The 25,276-nt window shown below is 40.4% G+C and overlaps 1 protein-coding gene across 1 annotated transcript in view; it reads right to left on the bottom strand.

The window, feature by feature from the left end:
• CACHD1 (cache domain containing 1) overlaps positions 1-25,276 on the bottom strand; it is a 206,686-nt gene that overhangs the window by 79,246 nt on the left and 102,164 nt on the right. Inside the window, exon 3 of the mRNA XM_028512383.2 lies at positions 14,394-14,542. Coding sequence (XP_028368184.1) covers positions 14,394-14,542 — 149 coding nt within the window. The remainder of the gene's footprint in view (positions 1-14,393; positions 14,543-25,276) is intronic.

The raw sequence follows: 25,276 nt of genomic DNA, 5'->3' as shown, positions 1-25,276 counted from the left end.
TGTTTTTCAGACTGAGAAACAAGCTAACCAGACTACCGGGAACATTATATTCAGCCAATTTAGATACTTCAGAGGGTCATGCAATAGCCTCAAGTAAAATTCTTGGAAGAAATATATAGTTTAGCATTTCAAGAGCCAGATAAACCACCCCGATTTTACTGCCTGGTGAAAATATTTTATCACGGAAAGAAAATTATCTGGAATCAGGAAACCTGGATTCCAAACCAAGGACCCTTGAGCCCTGACACAACCTCTCCTGAGTCTACATCCTCCCTGGCAAAACGGGGGCGAGGCTGGGGAGGGCAGAGTCTCCACCTTCCCACCACTATTGAGAGGGTCACACAAAGAAGCTAATGTAAGTAAAATGATGTTTACAGACATAAAAGCCCAAGAAAGTATTTTATGGAAGTGTAAACATATGTAACTCTTTTACATAAGTTAAATAATGTAACTGAGTAGGCCTTCTGTAACGTGAAGCATTCTGCAAAATCTTTGTTGTTATCTTGAGCTCAACTCAAGTCCTTCAGGCACCAATAGCCAGAAAGGCTGCACCTGTGACATTTTGCCTGCCTGCCGGTAATAACAATTTTAAAGGGATTAAGAGGAGGAAGTGTGAGATAAAGCAGGGAGAATGACTTGAGAAACTAAGATTCATCGTACAGTATTATAAGGGCAAAATGCAAAACACATCTTCCCGGGGAAAGAATAGGACCTGAAATAAAATTAAACTTAGTGGTCAAGGACCAAGCTTGTCACATTATTTGACCTTGTGACACCAAATGTGTCATAAGTGCAAAAGCACCTGGCTAAGTCACAATGTTGTATTTTTCATGGGAACAGTAATAAGAAACAAATTCTCTCCAAGGTTAGACATGTTACATCATTTTTTAAATGTGTGCTACCTTAAAATAGGACTGGGGAAAAGTCAGAGCTGCCTACATGGGCGCCGGCTGTTACGTCTAGAAACATGGTTTTATATAAAACTCACCCGTGCATCAGCACATTAGAACTACACACTCCAGCTTTGTCCCTGCTTCACAACTGCTAGGCACATAACACGACTATGGGGCTGAAAACATTTGCGGGATAAAAAATAACACTGTGGGCTAATCTCAACTGCCTGCCAGACCCTTCCCAAGCATGATCCACATGCAGTTCAAAATCAAAATCTAGATGTTTACACCAAATTCACCTTTGGCCTTGTGACACCAAATGAACAAAGGAACAAGAGTCGTAAGTACAAAAAAGTGTGTCTGAGTCAAAATGTTGTATTGTTTTTAAATAAAAATCTCCTTTTGCTCTGATTTTCACTCTCTTGTTAATTGATTCATATCCTGAGATGCTTAATTAAAAATTCAGAACCATCTTTTAAAATCTTCCTCCCCACCCAAATCCCCACTAAAAACTAGTTGACAGATTCTAGTAACCACCACTACCCTGGACATCTTTTGTCTTCCTACAGTTCTTCCTCGACATGTCATTACTTTTCATTACATGCCATCCCAGACTACTAGGATGGTCCAACTTGACTAAAAGCAACATGCCTTTGCACCACAAATGATCCCTCACTTGCAACTAATTCATCTGCCCAAATCACAGACCACCTTGCTTTAAAATCTACTGCTTATCAAGGAGTTTGCCTATGCGATCAAGGATTCTGAGCCCATCACAGCTCATCTCTTATCCACCGATCCAGCTGTGTCTTCCACACTCAGTGCTTTATGGATTCTTGCTGTTTTCTGATCAGAAGCATCCTTCCCCGCAGATCTATCTGCAGAGGTTTCACGCTTCAAGGCCTCAACTGCCACTTCTCTACCAAGTCAGAGTCTAAGAAGCCTCTGTCCATAATGTTTCTTCTCTAAAGGAGTCACTGGATTCCTTTCCCAACGCTTGACAGTCTGCCTTCGCTCACTCTGAGTTCCTAGGGGTACAAAGCACTTTATTCATCTTTGTTTATCAGACAGTATCTAGTACAATGTCTTGCATGTTAACTACCTTGAACATGATACAGACAAGTTGAGCAGAAAATGATATAGAGTAGCCCCCTCTTATCTGCAGTTCTGCTTTCCAGTTTCCATTACCTGTGGTCAGTTGCAGTCTGAAAATATTAAATTAAAAATGCCAGAAATAAACAATTCATGAGTTTTAAATTGCACACCTTTCTGAGGACCATGATGAAATCTCGTGCCTTCCTGCTCCTTCATATGGGACCATAGAGCACCCCTTTGTCTGGTGTACCCACGCTGTATATGCCCCCTGCTCATTAGTCACATAGGAGCCACCTCAGTCATAAGATCAGCTGTCACAGTATGTCAGTGCTGTCCATGTAATCTTTATTTTACTTAATAATGGCCCCACAGCATGAGGGCCGTAATGCCAGCAATTTGGATATGGCAAAGAGAAGCTGTAAAGTGCTTCCTCTGAGGGACAAAGTGGAAATTCTTAACTAAAGGGAAGAAAAAATTGTAAGATTTATAGCAAGAACAAATCTTTTGTCTTGAACGTGTAAAGAAGGAAAAAGAAATTCATGCTAATTTCGCTGTTGTACCTAAAACTACCAAAGTGACAACCACAATACACAACAGATGCTTAGCTAAGATGGAAGAGGCACTAGATTTGTGGGTGGAGGCATGAACAGAAAACGTGTTCTGACCGATGGCAAGGTGTTGCACCAGAAAGCTTTGAACCTATACAAAGACTTCAGCAAGGGATCCCCTGGAACAAGTAGCCTCATACACAGAACTTCAATGCAGTACATTGTTATAATTGTTCTATATTACAATTAATTATTGTTGTTAATCTCTTAGTGTGCCTGATCACGATAAATAATAAACTTTATCATACGTATGTATGTTTAGGAAAAATACAGTATGATATAGGGCTCAGTAATTCCTTGGTTTAGATGACCACTGGAGTCTTGGACCATATCCCCTGTGGATGAAGGAAAACTATTGTATATAATACAGGCATTTGGAAATTTTGTGTTTTAAATTCACCCTGCATACAATCGGTTAATATTATGTCATAATAATTATTCATATTCATTATTAATGACTTAATTTAGCTGATAACTGTAATAATGAAGTCAATATCAACTTCACCTGCAGTTTCACAGCAGGGCTTATAACAATGGAATAATACTCAGATGAAAACAACAACTTTTATGAATGGATATAAAAGTACTTGAATTCCTGCCTGTAGGTAAAGTAGCTCAGTAATTCTGACATCACCACCACCATTTCTCAAAAACTAAAGACAAAATCTAGTTTGCTGCCACAGAGTAACACCTTCAGCAAGTATTTATTGAGGACCTGTTCAAGCAAGGTATTGAATACCCAGTTAAATCTGACAGGGTGCCTGAACTCAAGTGAAACTAAGAAGGATGAGAGGGCACACAGATGAGAATACGCCTCAGAACCTGCTACCGACCCCTCTTGCAGTTACCCAGAATTAACCCCGAACACCTTTGGATCCTTCCTCTTCCAACACCCAACACAGTGAGTGCCAACAGCTGCGTCCAGGCCCCTCTTCTTCCATGCCTACATAAATGAAGTCAGACTAGGTCTTTTAGTCACTACATGGCTGACAAGTAAAATCCCCTAAGAGTTCATAAGTCATCATTTCATTTCCTTTGTCAAAAATCTTAAATCAATAATCTCTATCAATAAATCAATATTTATTGAGTGTCTGCTATTAGTTATATAGTAACAATAAAGTAGCAAGTGAAGACATTGTCCTTTATTTTCAGAGCCTATATTCTCCTGAGCGAAGTTCAGGTTCTTCATTGGAGCATTTTTTTTAAAGTAATTCACCTATATTTTTTAAGATTTATTTATTTATTTATTTATTTATTTATTATTTTTAGAGAGGGAAGGGAGGGAGAAAGAGAGAGAGAGAGAAACATCAGTGTGCGGTTGCTGGGGGTCATGGCCTGCAACCCAGGCATGTACCCTGACTGGGAATCGAACCTGCAACACTTTGGTTTGCAGCCCAGGCTCAATCCACTGAGCTACGCCAGCCAGGGCTCACTGGAGCATTTTTAAGAGTCTGTGAAATGCTCTTCATTCAACTTCTCAGCTATGTCTTCCATCACTTGCTCCAGATGTCAGAGTGTGACTGGCCATTTCCAGCCATAGGGTTTTCTTCATATTGACATTCCTCTCTTGGAAATCACTTCCTCCATATCTTTGAATTTTCAAATCTTTTTTCTACTTACACACTCAGCTGAAATGCCTCTCCCAGAGACTATTTTACAAATGAAAATTTTTTTAAATGAATGAACAAATCAGTGAGTGAGGGATTTAACATCTGTAGGCCTTGCTGTATAATGTCTTTTTTCCTCCTAGGTGACTCTCAAAAAGAAGAAAACAAATTTCCTCATGAACTCCAGAATGCCCAACTTTGGGCAGTAGGAAAAGTTGCCTGTAATGGCAAATAGCTCCAGTTAAAAACAAACCTTCTGAGAAGGTTGAGGGAAATCAATGACTCTTGAGAGACGGGTCTCTGGAGTACAGTTCAAACTGCTCATTTTACAGTAGAGGAAACTGAAGACTAAAAAGGCTAAGTGTGCTTCCCACAGCAAAGTGTCGGAACGGAGGCCCTCCAGTCTTAGAACTGTATCAGTACAATAAAATGTGCATCACAACTGAACCTGAACAGAAAGGAAAACCGTCTTCACTGCTAGAGGTACTTCTTTCCGCCATCCTAGAGACTGAGCTGATTTAAAAAAACGAAACCAAAAAAAAAAAATGTGAAAGAAGCTTGCCTTTTCTTAAAATGAAAGAAAGCTCATGTTTGAGTTTAAATTAAAGACAAAACAAAACATGAAAACCTGACCTGAAGCTAAATCCCTTGAGAGCTTAGCACAGGGAGTTAAACATTATGGGTCAGGAAGTTAATCATCAAAATTAAAAATAATTCTCTAAGTAACTTATTTCTGGCTCTAATGATGTCAATAACACTTAAAGAACCTGAAATGTGAATAGAGAAATTTGCACAATATCTAAATCATGACAGAAAAGACACAATCAATTTACATGGAAAAAAAAATTACTCAAATGCTAGGATTCCCTTCCTTTCCAGGTAGCCCATTAGCACGAACATTAACATTCTCAAAAAATTGAGGAATAATTAACATATTAGCTTCAGGTGTACAACATAATGATTAGGTATTTGTATATGTTGTAAATGTTCACTACAGTCATGCTAGGTACCACCTGCTACCATATATAATGACAATTTTTTTCTTCTGGTAGGACTTCAAGATCCACACTGTTAGCAACTTTCAAATATACAACATAGTGTTATTAATTATAGTCGCCATACTATACATTACATCCACGTGTCATATTTATTTTGTAACTGGCCGTTTATACCCTGTGACCTGTTCACTCTTTTCTCTGACCCCTCACCCCTACCAACCTGTTCTTTGTATCCATGAGCTTGTTTTTTAAAAAATAAGATTCCGCATATAAGTGAGGTCATATACTTGTCTATTCTGACTTATTTTACTTAGCTTAATGCCCTCAAGGTCCAACCATGTTGTCGCAAATGACCAGATCCCATTCTTTTTTATAGCTGAATAATATGTGATCCACTCTGTATAGATATGGATCTATATGCTACTTCTAGGTCTATTCATCCATTGATGGATACTTGGATTGTTTTCATAATTTGACTATTGTGAATAATGCTGCAGTAACACAAGGGAATTAGTGCTTTTCTTTCCTTCAAGTAAAACCTAAACTGGAATTGCTGGATCATATGGTAGTTCTCATTTTTCAAGGAATCTCCATACTGTTTCCCACAGTGGCTGCACCAATTTACATTCCCACCAACAGTGCACGAAGGTTTCCTTTTCTCCACATCCTCACCCACACTTGTCATTCTTGTCCTTTTGATGGGAGCCATTCTAACAGGTGTGAGGTGATTTCTCATTGTGGTTTTGATTTGCATTTCCCTAATGATTAGTGATGTTGATCATCTTTTCATGCACCTGTTGGCCATCTGTATGTCTTTGGATAAACAGACATCTACTCAGATCTTCTGCCCATTTTTAAATCAGATGTGTTTTATTGCCATTGAGTTGTATGAGTTCCTTATATATTCTGGATATTAAATTCTTGCCAGGTACATGACTTGCAAATATTTTCTCCCATTCAGTAGGTTGCCTTTTCATTCTTTTGATGATTTCCTTTGCTGTGCAGCAGGCTTTCAGTTTGAAGTATCCCACTTGTTTATTTTTGCTTTTGGAGTCAGATCCTGAAAATCTTGGACAAGACTGATGTCAAAGAGCTTACCGCCTAATGTTTTCTTCTGGGAGTCTTATGGTTTTAGGTCTTACATTCAAGTCTTTCATCCAGTTTCAGTTGTTTTTTGTATATGGCGCAAACAGTGGCCCAGTTTTTTTGACACCGTTTATTTAAGAGACTATCCCTTCCCCACTGCATATTCTTGGCTTCTTTGCCGTAAACTAACCTACCGTGTATGTGCGAGTTTGTTTCTGGGCTTTCTGCTCTGTCCCACTGATCTGCATGTCTGTTTCTGTTTGTTTCCAATATGTTTGTAATATAGTTTGAAATCAGGGAGATGTCTCCAGCTTTGAAAGCTCCACAGAATGAGAGTCTAGCATCCCCCAATATAAACATGAAGGTTCATAAAAATTCAACTTCAACATTAGGTCTTCCATCCCAATTTTCTTTTCTTTCTTTGAAAGGTGGATATGATGGTTAATTTTATGTGTCAGCTTGGTTGGGCCCCAGTACCCAGATATTTAGTCAAACACTATTCTGGGATGTGTCTGAGAAGGATTTTGAGGCAGAAATCAGTGGACTTGAGGGTGGGCCTCACCCAGTTAGTTGAAAGGCCAAACAGGACAAAGACTGACCTCCCCCAGGCAAGGAATTCTGCCGTCAGACTGATACTGCAAGGCTTTCTTCAGCCTCCGTCCTGCTGTGCTGCCCTGCAGACTTTGGACTTACATCTCAACAATCGTGTGAGCCAATTCCTTAAAACAAATCTGTCTCTCACCCTATTGGTTCTGTTTCTCAGGAGAACCCTGAGTCATACAGAGGGTTATAACAGTGGCTATTCATGGGATTGTAACCAGGAGCCCGTTTCTTCATCAGAACCCATGCTAGTTACTTTGCCTACAGCACAATACCCCCAACAGGTTGACTGATGAGACCTGACTCCTGAATCATATAGTTCTAATGGGCACCAGCTGGGGATGCATTAAATTTGGCTTCTCAGAAAATGACATGAGTCCTACCTGCCTTCCCCAGTGACTGTATCAATCTCAGTGGATGCTCCAACTGAAAAAAGCAACTTGTAAAATAGCAGGGATCCGATTTCATAACGGTTCCAAAGTTTCTTCATTTTTTAGAATCAGGGAAGCTTTTAAAGTCTCCCCTGGTGAATATGAGAAGTCTCTATAGAGCTACCTCCAGGTGGTTGGCTGCAGAGAGCCTTGGAAATAAGTTGCTTACTTATTTTAGCTTCATCAGAGTATCACTTTGTTATCTCAAACCTAGTCTAGATGCCTTAACACCAATTCCTACCATGATTAACAATTAACAAGCATGAACTGAGTGAGGTTATTAACAGCACTGAATCCACTTGGAGACTCACAAAAGAAAATCTAAGTTCATCTTCCCAGTACTCACCCTCAGGTTTACCCCCTCCACTGTTCCCTTTTTCTTAAATAAAGACATCAAAAATTAAAAATAAGAATGCTACTGGGCAGGAACATCTATAGGAAAGATTGTGAACTGGGAGGAAAGAAATGGGTTAAGAGATGTGGCAGATAAAGTTGTTGATTGGCCTATGTAAAAGCCAAGTGTTGTCAGGGCCTGCTGGCTAAACAACAGTTTCTGATGCTCACAGCAGAGCCCCATCTCTGTGGCAAGCTAGCTTTCTGGGGTAGATGTTCTTGGTGTTATGCATAAAGGAGCTATATCCTTTACATTTGAGAGAATGAGAATGCGTGCTTAAGTTGCAACAGAAGGAAATGCATATGGACATTTTCTTAAGTGGAACTTATTAACATTTATAGTCTTTTTAGATCATGAGTTGCAAAATCACATATAATGTGGGCCGAGCAGGCAATGAAAAGTCTGGGGAATGGGTGCATATAATACAATATGGACTTGTGGGAATTGTGGTGAATAGGAGAACGCACGTCCTGTCTGCAAAGGGGAGATGCCCTGTGGGAATGTGGACTCACTATTGCCAGACCTTCTTCTGAGTTTTAGAGAAGACTTAAATTTGGATTTTTAACATATGCAACCACCTCCCAAAGTTTAAATATTGGCAACAGACTTTAAACCATACCAATTTAAAAACCTTTAAAGCATTTTGTGGGGCCAAGATAAACACATCTGTAGGCTACATATGGCCTGTGAGTGTAACTGTGAGTCTGTGTGTCTGTGGGCTTTTTGTGGGACACTCTAAGATCTCATGCACCCTCTTCACCTGACCCGATACAACACAAAGGGAGCTGTTAATGAAATTATAGGAATAAATGAACTTTTTTCAAAATTATGTTATTGTGAGGCACTGGAAATGAATTTGTCTTAGATTAAGCCTTAACCTGTCTACTTTCCTCCATATTTGATAATGGTAATTTTTCAGATCATTCCTTCAGCAAGCAATGGCGGGGCACCCAACCACTGTGCAGGGTCCTGTACCCAAGCAATGGTGGGGCGCCCCACCATTGTGCAGGATCACCCCACCATTGTGCAGGGTCCTGTACAAAATAATTAACTTCTAGGGCTCCTGCATAAGAATTTTGAGAGTTGACTGATTCGAGAAGGAAAGTATCAAAATCATCTTAAAAATCAGATTTTCTGCTGCCTTGCAGGTTCTCTCTGTTGTTACCATAGTATAACCTTCAGGGGTGTAATCTGTAGAATGCTCTATGCTTTAAAGCCCCCCATCTCTTCAGCACTGGGAGTTTATTTTTTAAAATATGCATTATTAAGGCTTAGAGAGAAAAAAACAAATATTAATTATATATCAGTAAAAATAAAAGTCTAGGCCTAAAACAAAAAGTGAAAAGTTCCTTCCTCATATTACTTTATGCATTTGAAGAAGCAAGGTCAACAGGCCACAGGCACTTAAAATGTTACAGTGTCACTGGGCCAGTGCTGAGTTTTTAAAAATGTTTATAGAGCCCACATATAAAAAATGGACAAGAGCCAGATCTAAGACTAAAGATCCTTTATCTCAAGTCCAGTTGCTTATATATTTTTGTAATGGCTATATTAACACATATGCATGTGGCCAGATGTTGGAAGGACTTTAGCAACACTCTTGAGTCCATTTTTCATAAACTTTCAGTCATTACCATATCTATCACCTTTAAAATTTTGGTTACATTCAGTTGATATTTTTATTTCAATTAACTCACTTTTAATTTAGGTGTATTTATTTTTTAAAAAGGAACTTTCTGTTATTGCCATAAGAGAAAAAACAATATCCCTCGACATAGAGGATAATATTGAAATGTGTAATGATTACATTTAAAAGTTATGACCTAAACATGCCTCCCAGTAAGGTGGGCACTGTTGTTATTTTCATCTCACTGATGGAGATAACCCTGCACAGCAGGTGCAGGTGCGATCTCACTGGTAAGGAAACTGAAGGTCAGAATGAAGTGCCTTCCCAAGGTCAACTCAGGAGGGAAAAGGGTATGGCTCAAAACCAAATTTGCCTGGTATTTAAAATAATTATTTTTAGTATGTTTTTACATTACTTCCCAAGACTGGGAGCCTTCCTTTCAGAATTTAACTCCAACGTGAACTCCCTAAGATTCAAATTGTAGATACTTTCAGAGGGACTGGAAATAGGAGAGAGAGACTGAAAATGTGCAGGAGGGCGCCAGTCACAGGATGCAGAGAAAACTGCTTTGTGAGCAACTGGAACAAAGGCAGCTAAGTATTCTCACTCTTGTTTACCTACTATTCACTCTGTCCACTTTTGAATCTTTGTTTAAAAAGGTGAGAGAGTATTGCAATTTTAGAAGGTGTTATTGTATAGCTAATGGCTAGAAAAGCATCAGCTCAGAGTTCACACCAAAAATTCCTACACACAGGTTCCTGGAAAGTGAATTCAATGCACAGCCAAGAAGACTCAGTTAAGAGAAATGGTAGTCGTCACCTGCCACTTCAGTGGCAAACTGGTGTTATCAGATCTCTCTCTAATGTGCCACCAGAGGGGCCTGTCTTTTGCTCACCTGTACATCTTCTGATTACTCAGCGTTGGAGTCAGAACTACCCTGGTTTTACAAGGCTCATCTCAAATGGCAGTTCTCAGTTCTGTCAACCACTAGTGAGGACAGAAGATTACCTCGGAGCTTTGCCGAGTCCCCACGCGACATTCAGTGCTGCGGTCTCACCTCTGAAGGAGGAACAGCCTCTCACACTAACCCACGCACTCAGCAGCATGCATCCTTCTAGGAGTACCATTAAGGTCTCTTGGACGCTAGACTGAACCAAATGAGAAATTACTGGAAGGCAGAAACTAAATACATTTTATGTTTTCCTGTATTCACTAAAAGATGGACCACTGTGGTTTTGCCAAATATCTGGATGGCTATCTCAGACCTGCACCCTGATCTCTGTACATTCAAAATGGAAATGAATGTCCTTCCCCAAAAACATTTTGGTGTGACTCCTCCCAAAATTTTAATGTGTGTGTGTGTGTGTGTGTGTGTGTGTATGGCCAGTTTCACAAGTAAGCTAATACTCTTCTACAGCATGGCTGCATCTTATCATCTCACTTTTATAGGATACGATTTCCTTAACTAACCCCTATAGCTAGAAAGTTGGGGTCTTTACAATGTTCTCTATTCTGAATGACACTACGATGACCTTTTTTACATGTTTATCTTTATGAATATGTCTAGTCATTTTCTTGCAATATTCCTCCAAATGACCAGATCAAATACCATGCCTATTTCTCTATAGAGTCTTTAGTGATGACACCCACCTGGTACATTTCTTGGCTTCAAGGAACCACAACACCTCTCAGCTGTGTCACATTTTGCCTTAACTATAAATTGTGTTCAGTATTTGCTGCCCACCCAATAATTTTTAAATTTGCTGAGGAATTTCGGTGAGGATGGAGGTATAGGTAGATATCCTTTGCCTCCTCACACAACTGTAAAAAGAATTACAACCAGATCTCAAAACTAATAACACCCAGAACCATCAGAAAATTGAGCTGTATGAAGTCCGGCAATCAAAGATTTAAAGAAGACACATACATCCAGACGAGTAGGAGGGGCAGAATCACAGAGAGGGGCAGAGAGGTGACAGCAGCAGAACAGTCAGTCCCACATTCACGTATGGTAGATGAATATCAGGAGGGATACCTTGGGAGTGAGTGATCCCAGCCACAGGCCAGACCACACAAACCCAGGGTTGCAGCACTGGGAAGATAGATCCCATTACCTCTGGCTATAAAAACTAGTGGGGTTTGGAGAGGCAGAAGAAACTGCTGGATTTTTGCTGCTTAAAGGGCCCGCATAGTCTTTAAACATATGCAAACCCACCCACTCCAAGATTCACCACCCAGCCAGCAGCTGGAAGGGCGCCAGTTGCACACAGGAAGAGGGTGAAGTGACTAGAAAAGGGGGGAGTGCCAGGCGAACCTCCAGAAGCCAGGGGGCAGCACTGTCCCCTCTCCAAGCCAACCTCACACAGACAAAAAGCGGTCAAGTGGTGCCCCACCCTTGAAATTACCTAAGGGCCTGCCGCACACAATTTATAGGTGCTTTTTCTAGAGTAGGCCATGGTACTAAGATAGGGAGTCAAAGCAGCTCTACCTAATACACAGAAACTAACCCAGGGAGGCTGCTAACTTGAGAAGACAAAGAAATATGGCCTAAATGAAAAAACAGAACAAAACCCCAGAAAAAGTACTAAGTGAAAAAGAGAGAGCCAACCTATCAGATGCAGAGTGCAAAATACTGGTAATCAGGATGCTCAGAGAACTGAGTATGGCGACAACATAAAGGAAGAAATGAAGGTTACACTAATTGAAATAAAGAAAAAATCTACAGGGAACCAACAGAGAAGTGAAGACAGCTGGGATTCAAACCAATGATTTGGAACATAAGGAAAAGATAAACATTCAACTAGAACAGAAAGAAGAAACAAGAATTCAAAACGAGGATAGGCTTAGGAACCTCTGGGACATCTCCAAACGTGCCAACATCTGAATCTTAGGGATGCCAGAAGGCAAAGAGTAAGAGCAAGAAATTGAAAACTTATTTGAAAAAATAATGAAAGAAAACTTCCCTAGTTTGGCAAAGGAAATAGACATGCAAGTCCAAGAAGCACAGAGAGTCCCAAACAAGTTGGTCCCAAAGAGGAATGAATCAAGACACATCTAATTAAAATGCCAAAGATTAAATAAAGATCAAGACAGGATCTTAAAAGCAGCAAGAGAAAAGCAGATAGTTACCTCCAAAGGAGTTCCCATGAGACTATCAGCTGATTTCTCAAAAGAAACTTTGCAGGCTAGAAGGGACTGGCAAGAAGTATTCAAAGTCATGAAAAGCAAGGATCTACAACTTAGACTACTCTATCCAGCAAAGCTGTCATTTAGAATCAAAGGGCAGATAAAGTGCTTCCCAGACAAGGTAAAGCTAAAAAAGTTCATTATCACCAAGCCCTTATTATATGAAATATTAAAGGGACTTATTTAAGAAAAAGATCAAAACTATGAACATTAAAAAGGCAACAAATTCACAACTACCAATAACTGAACCCTAAACAAACAAACAAATCAACAAAAACCCTAAAACAAACTCAGCACTAAGCAAACAACCAGGATAGGATCAGAATCATACGTATGGAGATCATGTGGAGAGCTACCAGCTGGGAGGGAGAAGGGGAAAAAGGTGTAGAGATTAAAAAGCATAATTGATAGGTACAAAATAGACAGGGGGAGGTTAAGAACAGTATAGGAAATGGAGAAGCCAAAGAACTTATATGCATGACCCATGGACATGAACTACAGGTAGGGGAACTGCTGGAGGGAAAGGGGGTACCAGGTGGGGAAGGGCAAAGGGGGAAAAATTGGGACAACTCTAATAACATAATCAATAAAACATACTTTAAAAAATAAAATGCAGAATATAGTAAATAAAATAAAGTATTAGCTATAATAAGTATTATAAAGATGTATAATACTGAAGCATTACAAATAGGAAGTATTTGTAATTGTTCCCTTTCTAGAGATGAAGACAGGGTGACTCAAAGGCATTAAGTATCCAAGTCCATCTGAGTATTATGTGCTGTAGGTAGGAGTCATATCCAGATAGTCTCATTCCAAATGGTACATACACTTTCCCCTTAATCTAGTAAACAACTAATCTGAGCTTCTTTGGGTCACAGACAGGGTAAGCCAGAGAAATAAAATATCTTAAGGGTACTCTGCTACCAACGTAGCTCACCAAGAAACTGTATGTAAAAACTTGCTTGCAGAAGCAAAGCATCATTTAAACACTAAACAAAAAACCCCAAAACTATGTCATTTTCATCCCTTGAATAATCTTAGGAGTATTTATTGTGCAAAAGGGAGTAATACATACTAATTATGGTAACATTTACATTCACAATTTTTAAAGTATGTTAATACAGTTTACTCAATCTAAGTAGCCCTAGAAAATTGGTATAATAAAGACTTCCATTCACTGGTAGAAAACTGCACATAAAAACAAACATTAAGTAACTTAAGATCACAGCTAATTAATTAAAGGCCAACTCAAATTGAAAAGTAAGTTCTTTGTACCTCCAGGTAAGTGTTCTTTCCACTACAATCTCCAGCATCACGTGACACTCTACTCTTCCAGGTATAAACATCACTAGCCTGATAAATGAAAATATCCTCAACCATACAGAAAACAATCCTCTTTCAATATTATCTGAAGCCACATTTCTCTTGGAAGCTTAAAGGTGGTATCTACACTAAAATAAGAAGTGGGAATTTTTGCTGGTCTTATTAAAGATGAAAAGCACTCCCTTGAATTAGGCGAAGTACCAGAATCAGAGAGATGACCTGATTCATGACTTACTAGTTGACACATGACAAAATGTTTGCAACTTTCTAGACTGAGTCAACTCTGCTCTCAAACAGGATCTGATGCTTCTAAACCTGAATTCCAGCCTCACAAAAAGGTGAGCTTGGAGGGTCCAGGAATTCCCTGGACATAGAATATAGAGTCACACTTCTTTACAAATTACTTGTCTGTGTAATAATAAAGGACTTATTTAAGATAGGAATACTGTATACACTGTGCAATAAACAAACACAGTAATATTTTGAATATGAATGGAAAGCAATTCAATTCCTGGTTTAAACAATGAACAATCATGACAGCTTACTCCATCATGGAAGGTGGGATGGTACAACAGTCCTGGATCGCAGTGAGTGGGGAGGTCAGGTGAGCTGTGTAGGATGCTTCCACAACTTGCTTGTTCCGGTTGACCACATCCAAGTAACGGTTGAACTTCTCTCGGATTTTTTTGGCTAGCTGTGGGGACAACAGTAAGCATAATAAATAGAAAGTCCAAGACAATAACCCACTGTACTTTTTCTCATAAGCTAATTTATCACAAACTGCAAGTATTAAACTTCAGGTGAAACAACACATACCCAATTCTCTTATTCCACTGTGTTAATTGAGATTAAAAATTGCAAAATGCCCAGAAGTCACAGGAGGATACTCAGATAACAATAAAGTACCATATTTTGCCCTGTATGATGCATACTCTTTTGCCCAAATTTTTGAGGGAAAAATAAGGATGCACATTATGCATGGGTATAATGATTTCATACCAAGGGTATAATAATGGGTATGATAATCTCATGTACAATGTGCACAAAAACATGAGTGTGCATTATACACAGGAGTATATTACGCATGGCAAAATCCAGTAATATCTTTTGTTTTATAATAGAGGATGATGCATTAAGAACTTTTCATGTGTTCAAATTCAAATTCAAATTCAAATAGAACAGTTATCAGTCCATAAAATGCCTTGCTAGATAGGTAAACACAAACTTTGTTGATATGATTGTCCACATGACCGTGGGCACTGGCTGCTGCAGAGCAACAATAATGACTGGAAGGAAAAACTCCACTGCTCATGGCTCTGGATTCACATAGATTTTGAGGGGAAAATACATCAAGGAAGTAGTGTCTCATGAGATGAGTGACTTAGTGTCTCCTCCTACGCAACTTCAGGGGTCACATCAGACTTCTGTGTGAGGGGCACATCCCTGGAGTTGTGCAATGCAGACACCCATATAAAACAAAACAGTTAGAAACACACTTGGTCAGTTACACCTTTAAAATGGACAAATGTCTTTCTTAACTGCTGTGAACAGAATACTTCATCATAATTTACTTTCATGAGGGAATAACAAAAGCAAATTGATAAGCATACTGCTTTTTGCTCCATTGTTCCCATCAAATATCACAGCTTAATTACAGATCTCTAAGGAAAACTGTTGTTTTTCTTCCCCTTAAACAGAATGTTACCCAAATGAAATGACTGATAGAATTATAGCTAATTGGTTTTGTAGAGCTATTCATTATCAGCGTACTAGCAGAGAACTAATCATCTCCTTTGGGTCACACATCCCACACAATCCAATAGCTTACAGGCTAAGAACATGGAACCAACTCAAAATATCTTCATTTGTTATTTTCAAGTCAATTTTAAAATCTGATCTGCCTCCAGTGGTATTTGGGAACTTTCAGTTTCAATTAAATAACTGAGGCTCTCAGCCTTGTTAAATATTGCACAGACTATAAAGTTTAGAAAAATTTGTGGACATAGTGAGAATATGGATGAGTGTAATGTTTAACTTGATAATGGGTTGTCCAAATTCATTTCAGCTTTTTCAAAGGAGGAATTTTGTGTCTCAAAGATTAAGAAGTCCACCTGTAATTCTACTCCCTGAGCTAGAGTTCTTACCATGGAAAAGAAACATACACTTTTCTCATTGGGGCCTTCACAATAAAATGTAGAGAGAACAATTTATTTTCCCATCTTAGTGTAGACCACTGGTGATTCACCCCCCGCTCAGGAATAGTTGGCAAAGTCTGGAGATGATTCTGGTTGTTCCAACTTGGTAGAGTGTTCCTGACACCTAGTAGTGGAGGCCAGGATGCCCCTACCAGCCCACAACACACAGGGCAGTCCCCATAACCAAGACTTCTACTACCCAGAATGTCAACAGTGTCCCATTTGAGACAAACTGATAGAGAAACGTCAGAGACAATTATCCCAATTTTCTATACAGTCTGTAATTCCCAAACTGTTTTTCTAGGTTAGTTCTCCACCCATAACAATGGTACCCTAAGGAGGAAAAAAAATGGAACAAGTTTCAATATTTACAACATTCTACTTTGTTCTTTTTTCTTTCTCAAAGCAATAGGAAAGAAGTTTCACATGTCTACAGTTCTTTAAAATGTAACGCAAATACAGAGACACAGGACTCTTCCCCCATTAGCGGATGTGCTCACGTGTTTTTTAAACAGCAGGTTGCACTACTGTGATGATCCCTGTTTCCTAGCCTCTCACACTCAACGGACAGTTGAGGATGAGAGAGAGTAAAAAGTTCCAGCTTAATGCCTAGTAACACACACTACACTTCAGTGCTACTGTCTAACATCTGGTTACCCTACTAGACTGGATGCACCATAAGGACAGGCGATATATACAGATACTTGTTCTTCTCTCTATCTCCAGCACCTAGCATACTGCCTGGTATTTTAGGCAGACAAGAATTACTGAAGGAGTTAACAAAGGCCCAAAAAACTTTGAGCCCTGAGACTGAGTCATCAGCCTTATCTTTTGGTCTAGGGATCCACAACCTCTTTAAAAACATGGAGTGCTGATTTTAAAAATATATAATGATACACAGTTCTGGAAACTCCAAGACCAAGTTGTATCTTTTCTCTTTAGGTTCTGAGAGAAATGAAATATCATGAGTTTTCCACCTATGAGTATCAAGAGCCCTGGGACGAAAGTTCCACAGCAGGATAAAGATGGAGCATACTTGAACAGACTGAAATTCCAATATTTTCACAAACTTATTCCTAAAGTGAAAATGGAATTTGCAGTCACTTCTTTCTCCCACATACTTAGAAACAAACACAAACACTTGAGAAGTATCCACATGTTTCTTCTACACATTTGGAAAATTCTGATTTAAAAAAAGTCAGATCTAGCTAATCATGGCAGACTAACCTGGCTCACTGCCTACTTTTGTAGGAGCTAAGAACGACTGTTACATTTTTAAATGTCTTTTTATAAAAAGGCATTTTGTGATACTTAACTATTCAAAATTCAAATTTCAGCGTTTGTAACAGTTTTATTACAACGGTCAATTGTTTAAATAACATTAATGGCTGTTTTCATTTACACAGCACATCCTTAAGTAGCTGCAGCAGAGACTGTGCGGCCTGCTTGGCTGTGTGTGAAAGTCAGAAGCCCTGACATGTCCCCAGATAGGAGCCATAATCCCTGTATTTTTATACAACTTTGCAGAACACGCCTCCCCATTGAGAAGTGGGCCTTAATGTTCCTAGTCTCCTACTGCTTGAATCTGGGTGGGCTTATGATGGCTTCTACCCGTGGAGGAGGGAGAAAGTGACACTAGGCAACTTCTAAGGCTAGGTCATAAAGGGCCATGTGCTGCTTTCAGCCTGTCTCTCCTTTGGAATGCTCTCGGCCACCCTGCTGTGAAGAGGTCTGAGACCACAGCTAAATGCCTGGTTGGCAGCTCCAGCTGAGCCAAGTCTTCAAGTTACCCAGCCCAGGCTCCAGGCTTGAGTCAAGAAGCCTCCCGACAACTCCAGCCCCCAGTCTTCCCTCGATGAAGCTCCAGATACCACAGGCCAGAGATAAGCCCTCCTTGCTGTACTTGGCCCAAATTCCTCACCCAGAACATTCATGGACATAAAGGTGTAGTTGTTCGTGCCACTACATTTGGGGTGGTTGGTTATGCAGCAACGAGACACCGGCACACGCAGGAGAGGCAGAATTCCATCTTAAGATAAACGTACTGAAGCTGAACTAAACAAAGCTGCTCAGATCCATGCAGTGTATCCACATCATTAGAATTACCAGGATGAGAGCCTGTGTGTTACAAACCATCGTCAAGAGAGCTCAGGGTCCTTCAGAAAATTCTAATAGCTACCATATAGTGGTACTTACCATACCTTAGACACAAAGACCCTGCAGTGCAGGTATTATCAGTTTATGAAAAGGAGGTTATTTTGTGGCCCAAAACTGCAAGATAAGCAAAAGAACTCACTTACTTATTCAAAATCAGAACTGTCTGGTCTACAAGGTCTGCATATTCATCTGCTCAGCTACAGTGCCCCAGACAAACCCAACTTAAAAGAAGCTGAAAAGGTGGCTTGAAATAAAACTATGACAAATCACAGACTCTGAGGAATGGAACGTCCATTAACATAGTCAGCTAAGGCCCAGAGCCATGGGAATGTCTGCCTTTGGCTTCCTGGCCAGGTTGGGCCTCAAGAGTCATTCTTCATCAGTGGGGGCAGTGCCTTGCATGCAGAACCCAGACACACATGACAATTAACAGAAGGTCTCAAACACAAGCTCTCTCCACTTCTGTCAGAAACTCCTTGGCTTTCATGTTCTGGCACCCCATCTCGCCGTATTTACAAAAACATAATTGCCAACACTTGCTGACTGCCAACTCTGTGTGGGGTACCATTCTAAGCATCGCACACCCATACACCAAGCCTTCAAAGAACCCTAAAAGGCACACATCTCCATTTTCCAGAACCAGACACTGAAGGTTACATAACTTGCTCAAGGTCACAAAAGCTAGTAAGTAGAGCTGGGACTCAAACTCAGAAGTATTCTAACTTCAGAGCCTAAACCTTCAACCCTTATGCAACTGTTCTCTTTGCAATAGGGATTGACAACCTCCTCCCTCATTTCTTTTCAAATCTTAACAAATGCAGTGAAATTCTTGGCAGAAAACCCTAGCCACACACAGTCTTATTATCTTATAATAAGAATTAGATGTTTTAAAATTAATATTTCACTTAGAATTCTTCATGATTTCTCTGAAAATCAAGATGTTGAGGAAGTTTAGAACTGCTAAATTCTACCACCAACAGAAAAAAAACGGGATAGGGCCGAGTTAGAAATAATGTCTTCTCCAAAAACAATGCCTACCTGTTATACCGTGGAATAAGTTACATCAAACTAACTTACACCGTCCTAATTACTCCAGGTGAACAAGTGTGTTTGTCCACTTGTTCATAATCCGGAAAGAGAACAGAGTAAATGTTTCTTTCCTTCAGGTAGTGAATTTCGGAATTTAATATTTTCCTCTGGATTTTCATCAATCTGCCATCAGTGTTAAGATGAAACTGTAATTCCCATTTTACAAGTGAAGACACTGAGGCACATAGGGAGCACAAGGGTCTCTTGGCTCCCAGGGGGTGAGCTGGCCTCCCTCCACCCCACTGCCTGAGACGACCTCCCAGTGCCCTTCAGACAGGCATGTGATAGGGGCTCACTATGGAAACCTCAACTCGTGCTCCACTGCGGGGTATTTTTTCTCTCTCTGAAAGCAATCTCTTTTAGCACGCTAACCAAATCCAGGTTGCTCGGCAAGCGTAACAGAATCTATTAGAGGAAAGATAGCCCACAGAGAGATTAAATCCTGAATGTATCGGTTAGGCTGAAGAGGACTGGCTACCAGCGCGGACCTTTCCCGAAGACCAGACAGATTCTGGGGCTGCCGTGCTCTCTGCAGACAGGAGAAAACAAAGGACATTCTCGACAAAAAGCTACAGGTGGACCCACAATCCTCCTCAGTGTAATTAAAAACATTTTTCTTTCCACAGCTCAGCTTTCATCTTTTATCCTTCTTTATCCTCTCCCCTTCATCCCCTAAGGGGTTCCTGAATGCTGATGAGACAACGGGACTAAAACCATCTTGTCATCTTTTGGGTCAATTCTTCGGCTAGCTAACACCCAGCCATGGGTCAAATGATCAGTAGGTACTGCATCGGTCCCCATGGGAACGGATTCTAATTTGTCATCATCTCCAGTGACAACGTTTCATCACCACATCAATGAATTTCTTTCTTGCTGAATTTCACTTCCCTTAATTTTCCCATAGACAGTTCTGTCATTTGCATACTTCCCCAGAGCCCTTTTTTAAAGCTCTTTTTACCTTAGCTTTCTACTTCTGAAGACTGGGGGTGGGGTGGGCACACGGTTAAAAGAAAACAAAAATGCAAAGGCACAGTACACACTTTATTTATGTCCTCTTCCTAAAAGGAAGGGCTGGAAGGAGTTTCAAGTTTAAGGGGAAGCTTTATTTAAAATACAAAACAATGAAGCTGACAGGCACAGACAGGAAAGGTACCCTGGGGGACCCACGATTCACAGCAAAATTCCTATCAACTGTGGAAGAGTTTAACATTTGACATTCAAAAACCTTGTGCCATGATTAAGAATTTAATAGCTGATCCCTGCCCTTCAGTTCCAGCCTTATTACTCAAAAATAAACCTTTTGCTTTCCAGCAAGTTCCAGGATTTGGTTATTTAAATGTACGTGACAGAGAAATAATTTTAAGTGTAAGCAAGCAGAAATATTTAACATCGCTGAATATCACACCATGGCATTCCAAATGTCCAAGTAGAAAACATTCACACTGTTTCATGCTGCACACTGTATATGGGATGTAAGAATTGCTCTACCCTTGCTACTATTTTTATTAGTAATAGTTGCAACATTTCAAACAGCTCTCTCAATTACTGGCTGGGAATCTGGGCAAGTTCTTTGCCCTTAGCTTCAGAGCTTCAGTTTCCTCGTGAGTAAAATAAGAATAATACCCCTTTTCAAGGGCTTTTTGTGATGATCAAATGAAACAATGAACACATAAAGCCTAGGATAAGGACCGCCTGTTTTAGTTATTGTTACACCCCAGTCTCTGGACTAGAAAGTGCATGTGGTGCTGATGGGGAAAAATAACGTGGGAGGTCGAAATTTTCTAACAATAGAGTCGTAAGTAACAGGAGAGGGGCTACCTGAACATTAACCATTTTATTCATTTAACTCATATCCATGCCTAATCCTCCACAGGAAACCTGGCACAGGTCTGGGGGTAGGGGAAACATTTTTTTCTCCCTTAGATGAACAGCAAAAGGGGGCTTAAGCCTTTGGAGTCAAATAAATGAGTTCAGTGCAGCTCCATCGGTTATTAGCTAAAGGGAACCAGATAAATTATTTCTCTAAGTCTCAACTTAATTACCTCTAAAATGGAAATAATACTAGTTGCTTCATGATGTTGCTTGAGAAATAAGAGACACAAAGTTTGTATTTGGCCCAGTGTCTAGCACATGGTAAGGGCCAGAGAAAGAGTAGTGGCTGTTGCTTCACTATTGTTGGTACTGCTATTTGCTGCTGTTGTAGCTGTTGTTACTGTCTGCAGGTCTTTACACATTGACTCAGGTACTCTGAGTGGACATTCTAAGAACATATTTTCAGCAACTGGAGAGGTGTCAGGATGGATGTGTTAACAGTGGGTTCTGACCTTTCTAGGGCTGTCAGTGCCTCTTCCAAAGCACTGTCACTCAGGCCACATAATGACAGTCTTAGGTAACCAGGGAGCATTTTACCATGGGAAAGCATTTTTACATAACTCATCTCACAATATCCCTGGGACCTAAACAGAGAAGGTATTCCTCATCCCAGGGTTTTTGTTGTTGTTGTTGTTTTAATTCAGGAAATCAAGGCTCAGTGGTGTGCCTAAACTCACGCTGAGTAAATGTAAAAAACAAAGAGACTATTTCTTCTAATCCCTACTCTATTCTCTTCCTGCTACAAGCTCTCCCAAATTGCAGAAAAACATAAACTCTCCCAGATCAAATTCTTTAAGTTCTATTCATTCTTCCAGTACCGGCCCAATTTTTGACTCCTCGAAAGCCTGTCAGACCCTCCTATTCAGAAACCACCCAGGACTCCCCATGGGCGCCACTCATACCCTGACTCATATTGTTGTCTTTCCTCATTTAGGGACCCTATTTTCCACCAATAAAACAATAACATAATAATTAGCATAATAATTAGCATTTATTGATTGCTTACTATGTGTTGGGAACTTTGAAAGTGCAACTTTACATGATGCCTTTTAACTCTCACAGCTCTTGGTAATTGCTGTATGCTATCTTTACAGATAGATGGTTCTGATAAATTGCCCAAGGTCACTCAGCTAATAAATAGAATAATTAGATCAAATCAACACTCTTGAAACACTGTACTATGCATTTTTTAAAAAATTTATTGATTTCAGAGAGAGAGAGAGAGAGAAGGGAAAGGGGTGGGAGGAAGGAGAGAGGAAGGAGAAACATCTATTTTTGTTGCCCCACTTAGAGTATTATGCATTCATTGGTTGAGTCTTGTATTTGCCCTGACAGGGATCCAACCAGCAACCTCGGCATATGGGGACAATGCTCCAACCATCTGAGTTACCCAGCGAAGGCTTGCATTTTTATTTAATATAGTGCCTAGCACCTAGAAGAGACTTAAGAACATTTATTCCTGTATTTATTTGCTCCCCATACAATATACTATTATTTGCCACACTGGAAAAATCTGATTCCAGTTTTAGAAAACAGCAGATAACCTATGAATACTGCTTTTATGTAGTTCAAGTCGATCAGAAATTCTGGGCTTGTCTAGTTCCCAATTTTGACCTTCCTCTGGGGTAGAATTAGCTGCTCTGAAGTAAGTCTGGCTGACAGAAAGAACAGTCCTGATGGCAACTGGCCGTAGTTGTGATGTGGCTGCTCCTTCACTATTAGTTTGGGCTTCATGAAGTTGCTCAGTAGAGCAGAGCCTGGGCATGGCAGGCAATGAAACCGGACAAGATATATGAAGACCTGGAGACAGAATAGGGCTGGTCTGAATTTCCGATGGCCTGCAGAGCCTTCAGGATTGTCTGAGGCTGTGTGGGAATAGCACATCCAGCGGAGAAGCGGGGCAGCTGCTGACAGATGAACTGCAGGTGGACCAAGAAGATTTATGAGCAAGGCTGTCTGGGCTCCAGGGTCACACACCCCAATCCTGTGAGAGGTGAGGCCCTGTGGCTGAGCTGGGAAGGAGTGCAATGGAAAAAACATAAGGCAAGTGCTGACGTGCCAGAGAACCAGAGCTCTGGGAAATGGTTGAGAGTGGCAGCTTCTCTCTTGAAGCAAACAAAGTGCAAGGTTTGCTTCAAAGGTTACAATGAGGTTTGGTTTGGGCAGCAGTTTATATTAGGTGTTCCAGGAGAGTCATGGACACACACACCCATGTCTCCTAAAAGCCAAGGTTATCAACTCAAGGGCTCATTGAGCTCTTGCCCCGTTTTTCACCCCACTCTACCCTTAACAACCAGATCATAACAAAAAAAAAAAAAAAAGGGAAGGGCAGGCATCAACCCACTTCTCCTCACTTTACTCTGTAACTGGAGCCCCTGATCAGAGGTTCCTTTAAACCAAAATAAGCAAGCACTCAGGCCTTGAAGTTTGTAGCCTGTTGCTTCACAAGGAAAAAGTAGTCCAAACTAGTCCTGATCTCACAAAGATCGAGAGGCTGAGAGAGCTGCAGAGTGGAGGAGAGGCAAGAGCCACAGCACACAGAATAATCTCTACCATTTAATTCACAACTTTTGAAATAAGTTTGTGCAGGATATTAATCAAGGAGGAAGGGGTAAATGCTCTGGGGTCGAGAACTTAGGAATTCACCGGTGGCCTCTGAAGTACCCAACTGTGGAAAAGGAAAGACAACCCAGTTCTGTTACTCTTACCATGTAAAGCTCTTATTTAGAATACAAATATCTGTACATATAAACACCAAGTGTAACTTAGAAGCAGTCCAAATAAGGGGCAGAGGCACTTGAGGAACCAAGGAGCAGCTGGGAGGACTCTGGGAACATGCAGCCTATTTTCCCCACACCCAATGCAAATAACACCTCATCTTGAACCCTGTTTGCAGCCTGGGCCAGAGCCTGGCACCCTGCAGGGACACAGGAAGTGTTTTCTCTATAAATGAACGAGGAAACCTGACCTACTCTCCAGTTACAGGCCAACTGACCAGAGCGGTTTTAGGGTTCTTCACAGGCCCTTTGAAAGCATATTGATCAAATACTAGCCAGTAAGTATCAATTTGCTCAGCAATGAAGTGGAAAAGATGTCACTGGCAGGGAAACACACATCTGCTGTCCCTAACCACTTCCTTACCCTCAACTTGGCCAATAACTATTAAATCCAATTCCTGTAAAGACAATCTTGAGACAACATAATTTAAAGAAAAACCTAGATATTTCCATTTTTCCTTTCTTAATATTGTTACCTACCTTACTTTTCCAATGGAAGATAATAGGTACTGTGTCATTAAGAGCTTCAATGCCACACAGCCCTTGCAGTGGTGGTGGTGCTTAGTTATAGTAAGTATAATGTCACTCCCAGTTCCCCACTGCAAAAACGTAAGTCACCACGAGACAGCCTAATGCACAGTGCATTCATGTTTGGAGTAACACTTTTTTAAAACACAAATTCCCTTTAAAACTAAAAGAAAATAACAGTGCAAGAGAGAGCATCTTGTAAACACTTGATTTCTCCAGCTGTTGAAAAGTGGCTCTGAATATCCACAATCATCTGAGTCTGGAGTATGGCAGGACAACTGCAGGAGGCAGGAGCACGCTCTCTCTCCTGGTCCTACCTTCAAACAATGACGCCAGCTTGTAATGTGCTTATCTCAGTAGATAGAAAAGGCACTTCTTGGCTTTCCTTTCAACATGCTTGAATGGTGGCAAAGCAGCGCCTGGGATCAAGGGGCCTTTCTAATGAAGGCATGTAACTGTAATGCAGAGGTAGGATTTTTTTGGTTTTGTTTTTTGCGACCAAGAAAAACAACAACATTCACAAATCAATCAGATGAGGTGCAAATGTTCGATGCTAGCAGGAAACGTACTGCTATTAAGACTTGCTAGAAACAACACCACCAGTAATGTTTCCCATGTGGGTTCCAAACCAGAGGAATGAGGATATTTGCTTCAACCACAACAATTTTATTATATCCTCCTCTCAACTATTCTGTGTGTTCCCTTGCCAAGCGGCATCTGATATCATTCTCTAACTCACAGTTGGATTTAGCAAGGTCTTCTCATCCCCGATCTGATGACAGGGAGGATTGCAAACAGAAGAACCACGGC

Source organism: Phyllostomus discolor, chromosome 5 (genome assembly GCF_004126475.2).
Source record: "Phyllostomus discolor isolate MPI-MPIP mPhyDis1 chromosome 5, mPhyDis1.pri.v3, whole genome shotgun sequence".
Taxonomy (NCBI): Eukaryota; Metazoa; Chordata; class Mammalia; order Chiroptera; family Phyllostomidae; genus Phyllostomus; species Phyllostomus discolor.
This window is presented reverse-complemented; position numbering and strand designations above follow the sequence as displayed.